The 13104-nt window shown below is 45.9% G+C and overlaps 1 protein-coding gene across 2 annotated transcripts in view; it reads right to left on the reverse strand.

The window, feature by feature from the left end:
• Window positions 1-239: 239 nt before the first annotated feature.
• The window catches only part of LOC141133590 (rho guanine nucleotide exchange factor 15-like), a 92012-nt gene continuing 79147 nt past the window's right edge, over window positions 240-13104 (reverse strand). For both annotated transcript variants that reach the window (XM_073623050.1, XM_073623051.1), the window contains 2 exons: window positions 5888-5992; window positions 240-2994 (listed from right to left, as the gene is read on the reverse strand). In XM_073623050.1, the coding sequence (XP_073479151.1) occupies window positions 2810-2994; window positions 5888-5992 (290 nt within the window). In that variant the 3' untranslated portion in view covers window positions 240-2809. The remainder of the gene's footprint in view (window positions 2995-5887; window positions 5993-13104) is intronic.

Here is a 13104-nt window from a genome sequence, read left to right on the forward strand (position 1 = left end):
TGGTTTCTGACTCCTGATCTTCCAACAATTACTTTGCAGCACTGCTCTACAATTGAAGTAAACCTGCATTGCCTGGCTGTCCTAGTGCTCCAGTATCTCCGTCACTGTCCTGAATTTACTCTGAATTTAGTAGCTGCATGCTTGCTCCAAGACCATGATTCAGACAGGTGCATTTTAAGCAAGGCCAACGTTCAAAGATTTGGCTCATAACCTTCCCTCCACACATGACGAGAGACAAATTCTAGCAGAGGAAAAAGTTTACTTCACTTGACAAGAAATAACTTGAAATAACGTTACAAGACAATGTTTTTGGCAGTTTCAAAATATACAGCACATTTTTTCCCTGCATGACACACAAAAGACCCCCTTCCCCCCATTTCTGTCGCCCTCACATTCAACTCACATAATCTAACCATGAACAAAAACCCGATGTAAAATCCTTCGTTTGTATTACAGTACATTCAAAACTGGCAGTGTGAACATTTCCATACATGAGATGAATTTGTAAGTTCCAGATAAACACCGATCAGGGCATTGTCCTTAAATTTGTTCTTCTCGGTCTTTAGGTGATTTATCAAATTAAACAGCTTTGTAAATCCTGGCAGAGTAAACTTCCCTCTATATCTTTAACTGTTTGTGTTGACATGAAAGCCTCACCACCGGTGAAACTGGTCTAAGAAAAGACAGACATCATGGACCAGTCTAAGATAAAACCACGCAACAACGACCTTGTATCCTGCAAGTTAGTCCTATGTACGAGGTCCTCATCAAGACTGAAATCAAAGGTTCCTTGTAAATCCTGAAAGAGTAAACGTTCCTTGACATCCTTACTAGTTTGCTTTGATATGAATGCCTCACCACTGGTGAAACTGGTCTAAGAAATGATAGACACCATGGCATAGTCTAGGATATGACCATGCAACAGTGACCTTGTATCCTGCAAGTTAGCCCTGTGTATGAGGTCCTCATCAAAACTGAAATCAAGGGTTCCTTTTAAATCCTGAAAGAGTAAATGTTTCTTGATATCCTTACCAGTTTGCATTGACATGAAAGCCTCACCACTGGTGGAACTGGTCTAAGAAAAGATAGACACCATGGAACAGTCTAAGATATGACCACGAAACAGCGACCTTGTATCCTGCAAGTTAGCCCTTTGTTCCAGGCCTCATCAAGACTGAAATTAAAGGTTCCTTGTAAATCCCGGAAGAGTAAGCCTCACCACTGGTGAAACAGGTCTAAGAGAAGATAGACACCATGGAACGGTCTAAGATCTGATCACACAGCAGCGGCCTCGCACCCTGCCACTTAGCCTTGTGTTCCAGGTCCTCGTCAAGGCCAAAAGCAAAGTTCATTTTCAAATCCTGGAAGAGAAAACGGTTCTTGATATCCCAGTTGGCGCTGTAATGAAAGCCTCACTACTGGTTAAAATGGTCTAAGAGAAGATAGACATCATGCAACAGTCTAAAACCACACAACAGCAACCTTGTATCCAGCAAGTTAGCCTTGTGTACTAGGTCCTCATCAAGAAATTTAAGATGCAAAAGGTTCCTTATGCCCAGAAAAAGACTGATTTTTTTTTTTAATAAGAGAAACAGCTCCATGAAGATTGAGAGAGAACATTATGAAATTTGTAACCCCAGTATCAAAGTCTAAGATCATGGATTTTCTTAGACTTCCTCATTTTGTATTGAGAACGTTGATTAGATTTTTGAGAGTCTATGGTCATATTTAAATGTTTAGGTTTGGATGTATTTGGCAATCAAATCAGAACATGGTACTGTCCAGTCCTTGGCTACAAAAGTTGAGTAGTACTGTTTTGTGTCTAACCTGGGAACCTTGGTCCATGATCTCAGTAACACCACAACGAAACTGGTCTACAAAGAGATTGACAAGTCTACCATGGGAGGTGTCCAAGGCTTGCCAAGATGTTGAAATTATTTCCTGCAAAACATCCTTTTCTTTAGGTCCATTAAAAACAAATGTTATTAAGTTTAATAACCCTGGAGGACCTTTTGATGAACAAGTCAAAGGACTTGAGAACAATTTTTGACCTCATTCAATAAGCACAGAGCCGAAAACTAGCTCCAAATGATTTGGGATTTTTTCTTGTCCTAGGAATGAAGTCCTAAAATCTTTTAGTGTCCAGTCACTTAATACTTTTGGAAATAAAATACGAGAATTTATTTGGCCAAAGCTTGGTGGTCCCCCAACGGAGTGCCAAGCAAACACGTTTCTCTGTTTTGCTTTTCCACCCTGGTCCTAGCTGATGTGAAAGTAACAAGATAGTTTAGTTGCACTATGATAAGTTTCACTATCCAAGATGAGACAACTTATTTCCTTTACATTGTGGCACTGTTATAGTTTTCCCTCCGTTATCCTGCATGAAGAAGATCCAAGGCCAAATTTGGATCACTTTGAAGATCAGAAAGACTAAGTGAACGTTGACTGAAATGAAAGCAACCTGACAAGAACAATGATTCCTTTGAAGCCCAACACAACATTTCCAACTCTTCAGGAGACCTGGAAATTCTCAGAGATCCTTGGTCACTACTTGTGCTTAAAATTAAGTTGTCCCCTTTTATGGGACATTTGTGCTCTTCCAGAAAACAGATATGGATGCATCCAACTGTGGACAGAAAAGCTAGCAGCAGTTTCTGGCCAATCCTCAAATCGACCTTCATCTTTTTCCGGTTGGTTGTAGAACCAAGCATCTTTTTCCTCCTTCAATGGTTGCACAATAAAACCCAGCCTCATTGTTAGGTCCAAACATCTATCAGCGTTTGCTTGCCCAATAATGCAACTCGAGGGCTCAAGCTGAACTAGATTTCTTCTTGACGTCAATAGTCTGGATGACTATCTGCCGTGCCGCCTGCAGGACACGATATCGCTCCCGAAGGTTCCTCCTCCTGACGTGCTCATTGGTAATCTCCTGGACGTAGCGGGCGGGAAACCAGCCCTTCTTGCCATCGGAAAGCCGGATCCCCTCATACCAACCTGAGGATAAAAAACAGTCAGCGTTGCAAGTAATACACATCTGCATACAATATTTAGAATAATAACTTTGCATATTTTCTTGTGATCTGCAGGATTATAGGCTGCAAAATGTTTTTATTTCTTGTTTTTAAGAATATTTTCTACTAAAAGATGTTGGTTTTAGTAGGGGCATGAATGAATGCTTCAGCATAACTCCAATCTGGTGTACCAGAGTCACTGGCCCTCAGCGATTGAGCGCTCCAGCTGCCAACTGCAACAGCTTTTGAGGGCATCAGTGAGCCAACACCCACCCATTCAAAAAAAAACCTTAGGGGTGTGAAATAGCAGGGCTGAAGCGGTTACAATATTTTCAGCAGACCCTTCTACGATATGTCAGCTTTTCCAATTGTATTGATATCTTCATGTCACCATGTTACACTCTGATAACCAATAATTTACTGCACAGAACAAAATGCTATTTTTTTTGGACATCAAATACAATATATATTTGATGGCAATTCCCCCATGGAGGTAAAATGTGTCCTATCTGCCTCCTGCACATTGTTATATAGGGCAGGGGTCCCCAACTCCCGGTCGGTGGACCGGTCCGTGGCCTGTTGATGACCTGGCTGCACTGCGGGAGGCGAGTGTCGACTGCGGTCCGGACAAGGCTATCACAGACCGCGGTCACCGCTCACCTCCTGCTGTGCAGCCATGCTTGTGTGTCCTCTCCAGGCTCTCCCAGCCTGGTGACAATGTCATCCTATTAGCAGGGCAGGGGGCAGAAGGAGCTGGAGATCTGCACAGAGAGCGGGAGTCTTTTCATATTAAGAAGGTGATCACCCACTTGGTAATATGACATGTTGGGCAGCTCCTGCCCTCCATCCAGATCTGCAGCTCCTCCCGCCACCTGCTTGCTAATAGGATAACATCGTCTGTGTGGCAGGAGAGCCGGGAGAGGACACACAGGCTGAATCCTGCCTTTGCCCTGCCAAGAGTAAAAGGGGAAAAGGGGGCGCTGTGATTAGAGAGAAAAGGGGGGGGGGGGGGGGGACGCGTGACTGTAAGGGTCACTGTATTAGGGGGGCTGTGATGTAAAGGGGCACTGTGCTATAAAGAGGGCTGCACTGTAATGGGGCACTGCAATCATTACAGTGCCCCATAACATTACAGTGCAGTCCACTTCCCATCACAACCAACCCCCCCACACACACGATTGTAAACGGGCACTGTGATGTAAAGGGGGGGGGGGGGATTGTGGTCTGAAGGGGGCTGAGGACTGACTACATGAATATTGCGTCACCAACCGAACTGTAAGACCACCTGGAGCAGTAATTTTCCCTTTAACCCCTTCAATACCGGGCACTTTCCACCCTTCCTGCCCAAGCCAATTTTCAGCTTTCAGCGCTGTCACTTTTTAACTGACAATTGCGCGGTCATGTTACACTATACCCAAACTAAATTTTTATCCCTTTGTTCCCACAAATAGAGTTTCTTTTGGTGATATTTGATCACCTCTGCGTTTTTTTTTTTTTTGCTAAACAAATAAAAAAAAGACCTTAAATTTTGAAAAAAAAAATAAAAGTTTTTCTTTGTTTCTGTTATAAAATGTTGTAAATAAGTAAGTTTTCTCCTTCACTGATGGGCACTGATGAGGTGGCACCAATGAGGTGGTACCGATGAAAGGCACTGATAGGCGGCACTGATATGCAGCACTGATAGGCATTGATAGGCAGCACTGATAGACGACACTGAAAGGCTGCACTGATGGACATTGATAGATGGCACTGATAGGCATCACTGATGGCACTGGCAGGCATTGCTGATGGGCACTGATTGGCATCATGTCTGGGCACGGACTGGCATCCCTACAGCTCTCCTCTACTTGCATCTGTCGCGCGTGAGGAAAATCCGATAAACGTCTTTTCTTGTTTACACTGTGATCAGCTGTGATTGGACACGGCAGATCACATGGTAAGGAGCCTCCGTCAGAAGCTCTTTAACGAGATCGGTGCTGCGGTGTGTCAGACTAACACGTCGCACCACCGATCGCCGCGCTGCGTGCCCCCTATGGGCACGCGCCGGCTGTTATCCTAAAAGACGTCATATCCAGTCAGGATAACGGAACCACCGCCCAGCCAGTAATTTTGCTATAGGCCGGACGGGAAGTGGTTAGGCATGCTATTGACCTCTTTTATGCAGAAAAGCCAATGGAGATGGGTAGGGGTTGATTCATTTGAGTTGGGGGGGTTGATTCATTTGAGTTGGGGGGGGGGGTTGATTCATTTGAGAGGGGGGGGGTGATTCATTCGAGATGGGGGGGTTGATAAATTTAAGATGGGGGGTTGATACATTTGAGATGGTGGTGGGGGTTGATTCATTTAAGATGGGGGGGGGGTTGATTCATTTAAGATGGGGGGGGGGGGTTGATTCATTTGAGATGGGGGGGTTGATTCATTTAAGATGGGGGGGTTGATTCATCTGAGATGGGGGGGGGTCGACACATTTGAGATGGGGAGGTTGATTTATTTGAGCTGGGGGGGTGGTGATACATTTGAGATTGGGGGGGGGGGTCGATGCATTTGAGATGGGGGGGGTGATACATTTGAGATAGGGTTTTTGATTCATTTGAGATGCGGGGGGTGATACATTTGAGATGAGGGTCTCTTACTTATAAAAAGCACATGTGGATCTACGATAAAGATTTGGAGATTTGGGCATAGACCCCTGGAAGTAGGTTGTCGTTATAGATTAGGTTACCCAGTTATAAGCAGATAAGCCAACTTCTGAACTACGGTGTGATTTATTCCACATGAACCCAACAGTCTCCATTTCACACCAATCACACGTATTGATTAGCACTCGGTCCTATAGCACTTCCTTATATCCCCTCCCCCCTTTTTTTAGCACTCACCTTCGGATGTTTTGCGCAGCACATTAATGATGTCAGAGGGCTCCAGGTTCAGCTCATCGGCCTGCACGGCGGTGTACTGCTCCACGCAATGTACCTGGGGGCAATCTGGTGATGAAGGGAAAGGGCGTTAGATCAGAGACGTATAAAAAGAGCCACAATCTGAGCAACATGCAGGGGCAGAACCAGCACGCTCTGAGCCAACCTGGGGCAAACCACAGATTCTAATAGTGGTGATAGCTGGTGCTTTAACAGCTTTTAGCAGGTTTGGCTTACATTTAGCAAGCTTCAGTATGCCGAAGTGAAAAATCTGCTGGCTAAAGCCTGATAATGCTTGTTAAAGCTACAGCCAGTGCCACAGTAGGATAATCCAGCACACATTTCTGATCAAATCTTTACCAAGTATTATGAATCCCCCGTGGGGGGGGGGGACTTTAAAGGCTCAAGAAGGTATTTATTTTTCTTATAAAAATGTATACATTTTATTAACCAACACCACACTCAATACTCTCCGCCTTCTGCCCAGTTAGCACCGATGAAATTGATAGACTCCTCCATGGCCCACCTCACCACCTGTCCCCTGGACCCTTGTCCCCTCTCAATTACTGCAACCACCTTCCCACTCTATCCTAAACTCCCTAACCCTCATCTTCAACCTCTCCATCTCCCCCGGCACCTTTCCTTCCTCCCTCAAACATGCTCTGGTTACCCCTATACTTAAAAAACCCTCACTAGACCCCACCTGTTTGAATAACTTAAGACCCATCTCCCTTCTCCCAATTGCCTCCAAGCTCATCGAATGCCTTGTCCGCGACTGAATGATTCGCTACCTCACGGACAACAACCTTCTCGACCCCCTACAGTCCGGCTTCCGTCCACAACATTCCACTGAAACTGCCCTACTAAAACTCACCAATGACCTACTAACTGCTAAAACCAACGGCCATTACTCCATACTCAAACTCTTAGACCTCTCTGCTGCCTTCGACACAGTTGACCACCTGCTCCTCCTCAACCAACTACACTCCCTTGGCCTCTGATTCTGCTTTATCCTGGTTCTCCTCCTACCTATCTCAGCGCACTTTCAGTGTCACTTACAATTCCATCTCCTCCGCTCCCCTTCCTCTTTCTGTTGGGGTACCCTCCCCTCCTATTCTCGCTCTACACCTCTTCCCTGGCTTCCAATACCACCTCTATGCTGACGACACACAGATCTATCTCTCCACTCCTCAACTCACCCCTTCGATCTCCTCACGGATCTCAAACTTATTGAATGACATATCGGTATGGATGTTGCACCACTTCCTCAAACTCAATCTTTCTAAAACTGAGCTTGTTATATTTCCTCCTTCACGGTCCCCCCCCCCCCCATGACTTTACCATTAAGATCAACAGCACAACCATTGGTCCCTCCACACATGCCAGGGTGCTGGGTGTCATCCTTGACTCTGACGTCTCCTTCAGCCCCCACATCCAATCACTGGCTAAATCCTGCCGCCTTAACCTCCGCAACATCTCCAGAATTCGACCCTTCCTGACTAATGACACCACAAAGCAACTTATTCACTCCTTGATTATTTCCCGCCTTGATTACTGCAACTCTCTGCTTAATGGCCTACCCTTAAGCAGGCTATCCCCCCTTCAGTCTATGATGAATGCTGCTGCTAGACTAATACACCTCACTAATCGATCTGTGACTGCTGCCCCTCTCTGCCAATCCCTTCACTAGCTTCCACTACTCCACCGTATAAAATTCTAAATACTAACCACAACATACAAGGCCATCCACAACATCGCCCCCAGCTACATCACCAACCTCATCTGCAGATATCGCCCAAATCGCCCCCTTCGCTCCTCCCAGGACCTCCTGCTTTCTAGCTCCCTTGTTACCTCCTCCCATGCTCATCTTCAGGACTTCTCCAGAGCCTCTCCCATCCTCTGGAACTCCCTGCCCTAGTATGTCCGATCAGCCCCTACCCTGTCCACCTTTAGGAGATCCCTAAAAACTCATTTATTCAGGGAAGCCTATCCCATACCCACATAACAACTGTCCCCGAGCCACCCCCATCAAATCATTCCCTGCATCTATTACCTTTTGTACCACCACCCCCTCCCTTTAGAATGTAAGCTCTATGAGCAGGGCCCTCCTGTACCTTTTGTATTGAACTATACTGTAATTGTGCTGTCCCCCCTCTTCATTGTAAAACGCTGCGTATACTGCTGGTGCTATATAAATCATGTATTATAATAATAACAATAATAATAATAATATTAACCATTTCCCGACCAGGTTGGCTCTCCTGTGTGAATTGCCGTCATTGGACACGTGTACACGTTGATCTGTGGGCGTGCATGCTCGTGCGTGTGACAATTCGCTATCGGGTCCGGCAGACTCTATGTCTGCCGGCCACCCGCGATCACTCCACAGAGAGGCAAAACGGTGATCAGCCAGTGTAAACAAACAGATCCATGTTCTGTTAGGGGAGTAGAGCGAGATTGTCTGTTCCTAGTGATCAGGAACAGCGATCTCTATCTGTACTCCCTGTCAGTCCCCTCCCCCCCACAGTTAGAAACACCTCCCTAGGGAACATTTAACCCTTTGATCGCCCCCCTAGTGTTAACCCCTTCCCTGACAGTGCCATTTATACCGTAATCGCTGCATTTTTATAGCACTGATCGCTGTATAAATGTAACTGGTCCCCAAAAAAGTGTCAAAAGTGTCCGATCTGTCCGCCGTAATGTTGCAGTCCCGCTAAAAATCGCAGATCACCGCCAAAGAATAAATAAATAAAAATGGCATAAATCTATCCCCTATTTTGTAGACATGATAACTTTTGTGCAAACCAATCAATATACGCTTATTGCGATTTTTTTTACCAAAAATAAGTAGAAGAATACATATTGGCCTAAACTGAGGAAGAAACTTGTTTTTTTTTTTTGGGGGGGGGGGGGATTTATTATAGCAAAAAGTATAAAATATTGGGTCTTTTTTTGTTTATAGCGCAAAAAATAACGAAGAGGTGGTCAACTACCAACAAAAGAAAGCTCTATTTGTGGGGAAAAAAAGGACATCAATTTTGTTTGGGTATAACGTCACACGACCGCGCGATTGTCCGTTAAAGCGGCACAGTGTCGTATAGCAAAAAATGGCCTGGTCAGGAAGGGGGTAAATCCTTCCGGGGCTGAAGTGGTTAAAGATACAGTAAATTACTTCTGTTTCCGGCGCCTCATGTGAAAGTAGCGAGGACCAGTGGCTCCGGACTGAACGGTTTACAAAACCCCTCTCTGCAGCCCGGGGACACTCACCCGCCACCTCCCGCTTCACGTCGATGACCCCACGAGAAAGCGGATGGACCGTTTCCTCCTGCACGGCGGGGTCCAACACAGCGGTAGCCTCCCGCTCCAAGCTGTCCTCTCCTGTTATGTCTGCAGCCAGAGGCGTTACTAGGTCTACAAAAGATCTGGGGCTAGAGCCCATAGCAGCATAGTAAAGAAAGTCATACGCTTGGGCGGGCATACATATGTATATAATATACGTGTGTGTGTATATCCCCAGAGAGCCCCCCACCCACATCAGGGTCCCCAGAGATCCCCACTAACATCAGGGTCCCCAGAGAGCCCCCCTCCCCTTGGGGACCCCTGCAGAGACTCAGGGCTATGGGCCCCAGATTCGGGGCTATAGCCCCAAAAGCCACCCCCTAGCGATGCCACTGTCTGCAGCCAATATGGCAGACAGAGAGCACATGCAAACAGGCTGTACAGAGACAAGACAAGCTGCAGCTACAGAGCACACTCTCCCGGAGGAACAATATGCCAAAATAGCTCAGGCCTTAGCAGCTCTGCTCTCACCCACGATTACAGCTGCGGTAGATAAAGCAGTTGCTTCAGGTATTACACAATTAAGGAAAGAACTAGGAGATCAGGCAAAAATGGTTGTCTGAGCTGGAGCACCGCATATCAGACATTGAAGATGAGTTCCAAACCTTTCAGGCGAACAACCAGCAATAAACACAAACCGAACAGTTCATACTCGAGAAACTTGATGACCTCGCAAAAACCGCTCTCGCCGGAACAACTTGAGAATAATAGGTCTCTAGCATGCTGCAGGAGGTCTGCACTACCCGCATACCAGCAGCCCTGGGGATCACCTCATTGTGCCTGGTGGAGAAGGCCCATCGCCTGGGATCCCCTTCAAAATGACCGTCGCTCTCCTTGCCCTGTCATAGTCCGATACCTCAACTACTCGGACAGAGTGGCCCTCCTGAGGTCCTTTCGGAAATCCAAAGCCCTTCAACTGGATGGTCACAAACTTCTTATGTTTGCGGACTATTCCCAAGAAGTGTCAAGACGAAGAAAAATATCCAACCTGTATGTCCAGCCCTTTTCCAAAAGGGGGTGAAATTCACCTTGGCTTACCCTGCAATACTTCGTTTTACTGACCCCTCTTGGTGAACCAAAAATATTCTCACATCTGGAAGAAGCATTCCATTACCTCCAGACCTATCTCCCAATATCTCTGGATCTCCCTCCGCACACAGTGTCTCCTCGCCCTCTGGGCACCAGAGACCAGCGCAGCCCGAGGAAGGACCCCCCGAAGAGACCTCGCTACTCACATGACCACAGCTGCATCAAACCTCGCTGAGTTAAGCGCATATTTCTCCTCACCACTGGATCAGCATCATCTACATTCAAACGCAAGTTTTGATCCTCTAAGCTATTGCTCTTTGTTGTACCACCTTTAGCATGACCGAGCCTCTAGTTCTTCCTCATTGTCAGATGCTTATTATCTGTTAATTGTTATGTAACTATGCCTTACAACTCTGTCCCTCTTGCTTCTCCGTCCACAGCCTTTTCGTAGCGTGCTCTCACATGACCCTGACCCCATTCCCCAAGTTCCTCTGCCATAGGTAGACCAGACACTTCTAGATCAACTCAATATACCAGTCACCCTCCCTGAGGTCACCACAGCAATTGCCAGTTTGGCCAATGGCAAAGCACTGGGCCCCAATGATTACAAGTCTGAATTTTACAAGATGGCCTCCGACACCATAACGCCGACGCTAGTCTCCGTTTTTCAAACAATCCTTGACGGGGGGCCACTACCTCCCCTCTGGCTTTCAGGCCCACATTAAATTGATCCCAAAAAAAAGAAGGATCCTACAGAACCAGGATCCTACTGCCCAATCTCCCTGCTAAATCTTGACTCCAAAATACTATAAAAGCCATAGCCAATAGACTGGCATTGATTATGCTTACCCTGATCCATCCCTCACAAGTAGGCTTTATAAAAGGACACTTGGCCACTGAAAACATCTGTAAAGTCCTCACAGTCCTACAACACGCAAGAACCAACCCCCTCAGTGACCTAGGGATTATCACGCTTGACGCCAAGAAGGCATTCGATGACGTAAGCTTTCGATGGCTACAGTTAGTTCTCCAGAGTTTTGGATTCTCTGGCCCTTTTCTCCATCTGAACACAACTATTTACTCGGCCCCATCTGCGAACGTAATAGCCAGTGGACACATTTCCAATAAAATCCAACTCCATAAAAAGGTACCAGGCAGGGGTTCCCCCTGTCCCCCCTTCTATTTAATTTAGAGCTGGAACCCTTGTCTTGATACCTCTTATCCCACCCACATCTCCACAGGGTTACGGTTGGCAATCACGAGTTACGCACAGCAATCTTTGCCGAAAATATCCTCATCTTCACCTCCAAACCCCAGACAGACATGGCACATATCCAACAGATCTTCTCCCACTTTAGAGCCTGTTCAGGCTTACGTATACATTTCTCTAAGAGTGAGGTCCTTTCATTGCATCAAGCCCATCCACCGGAATGGACGTCTGCCTCGGTCTTCCCTATAGCAAGACGCACATCACATATTTAGGGATCAAAATCGGTGAACTCCCCTGCTCCTTATACCATCTTAACTTTCCCCCGGTCATCTCTAAAATAATCAACGAATTGGAAACATGGGCCGAACTACCCCTTACCCTCTTTGGGAGGTGTCACTTATACAAGATGATCAGTTTCCCAAAACTGTTGTATCCTCTTCAGACTATCTTTCTATTGCTGAAACACAAGGACCTGGTTAGTCACTTGCTATATGACAGGCAGAAGAGCCATCCTCAAACACTGGGCATCTGCGTCTGAACCCAGCATATTGGATGTGAAAACAGATCTCTCAGCCTTGCTCCACAAAGAAAAACTAGACTTAACCCTGTCTCACCAGAACTTATCCTCACGTTTATACCATAAGTGGGACAATTATATCGCTAAAGTCCTCTCAGCCTACTAACCACCCAATACAAAAATGATGCCTCATGCCGCGTACACACGGGCGGACTTTTTGACTGGACTGGTCTGACGGACTTACGACGGACTTTTGAACCAACGGACTTGCCTACACACGATCACACCAAAGTCCAACGGATTTGTACGTGATGACGTACGACCGGACTAAAATAAGGAAGTTGATAGCCAGTAGCCAATAGCTGCCCTAGCTTGGGTTTTCGTCCGTCGGACTAGCATACAGACAAGCGGATTTTTTGACCGGACTCGAGTCCGTCAGAAAGATTTGAAGCATGTTTCGAATCTAAAGTCCGTCAGATTTTCGACTGGAAAAGTCCACTAAAGGTCCGATGAAGCCCACACACGATCGGATTGTCCGCCAGACCAGTCCGATAGAAAAGTCCGCTCGTGTGTACGCTGCATCAGAGCTCTTGACCTGTTTTACATGATGGACACAACTGGGCCCACTGATAGCCCATTTTCTGGAAGGTCACAACCTTAGGTGCTCCCCCCACCCCCGCTACTCTACATTATACTTTATCTCATATATTGTTATGCATGTTCTATTTTAGAAATCCTTCAGATGATAGGTTACACTGTTATGACCTTTGTCATGCAAACTGTAAAATTCAATAAAGTTTCTTAAAAAAAAAAAAAAAAAAAAAGATACAGAAAAATATTTAAAATGTCATATAGTTAAGCGAACACAGAATCATATAATATGATACATATAGACTAATTTTTATGCAAAAATCAAATATTATGTCCAACACGTATCAAAGTCAACTAGCTCCTTTTTCAGGGACAACTCTGCGAATATTATGGTGTGATAAACTGTAAACATTTATGAAAGGGAACAAACAACTTGTGACTGAGGCCAGAGAGCTATCACAATGATCTACAAAAAAACAATCTCTATGAAGGGAC

Source organism: Aquarana catesbeiana, linkage group LG03, assembly GCF_042186555.1.
Source record: "Aquarana catesbeiana isolate 2022-GZ linkage group LG03, ASM4218655v1, whole genome shotgun sequence".
NCBI classification, from domain to species: domain Eukaryota; kingdom Metazoa; phylum Chordata; class Amphibia; order Anura; family Ranidae; genus Aquarana; species Aquarana catesbeiana.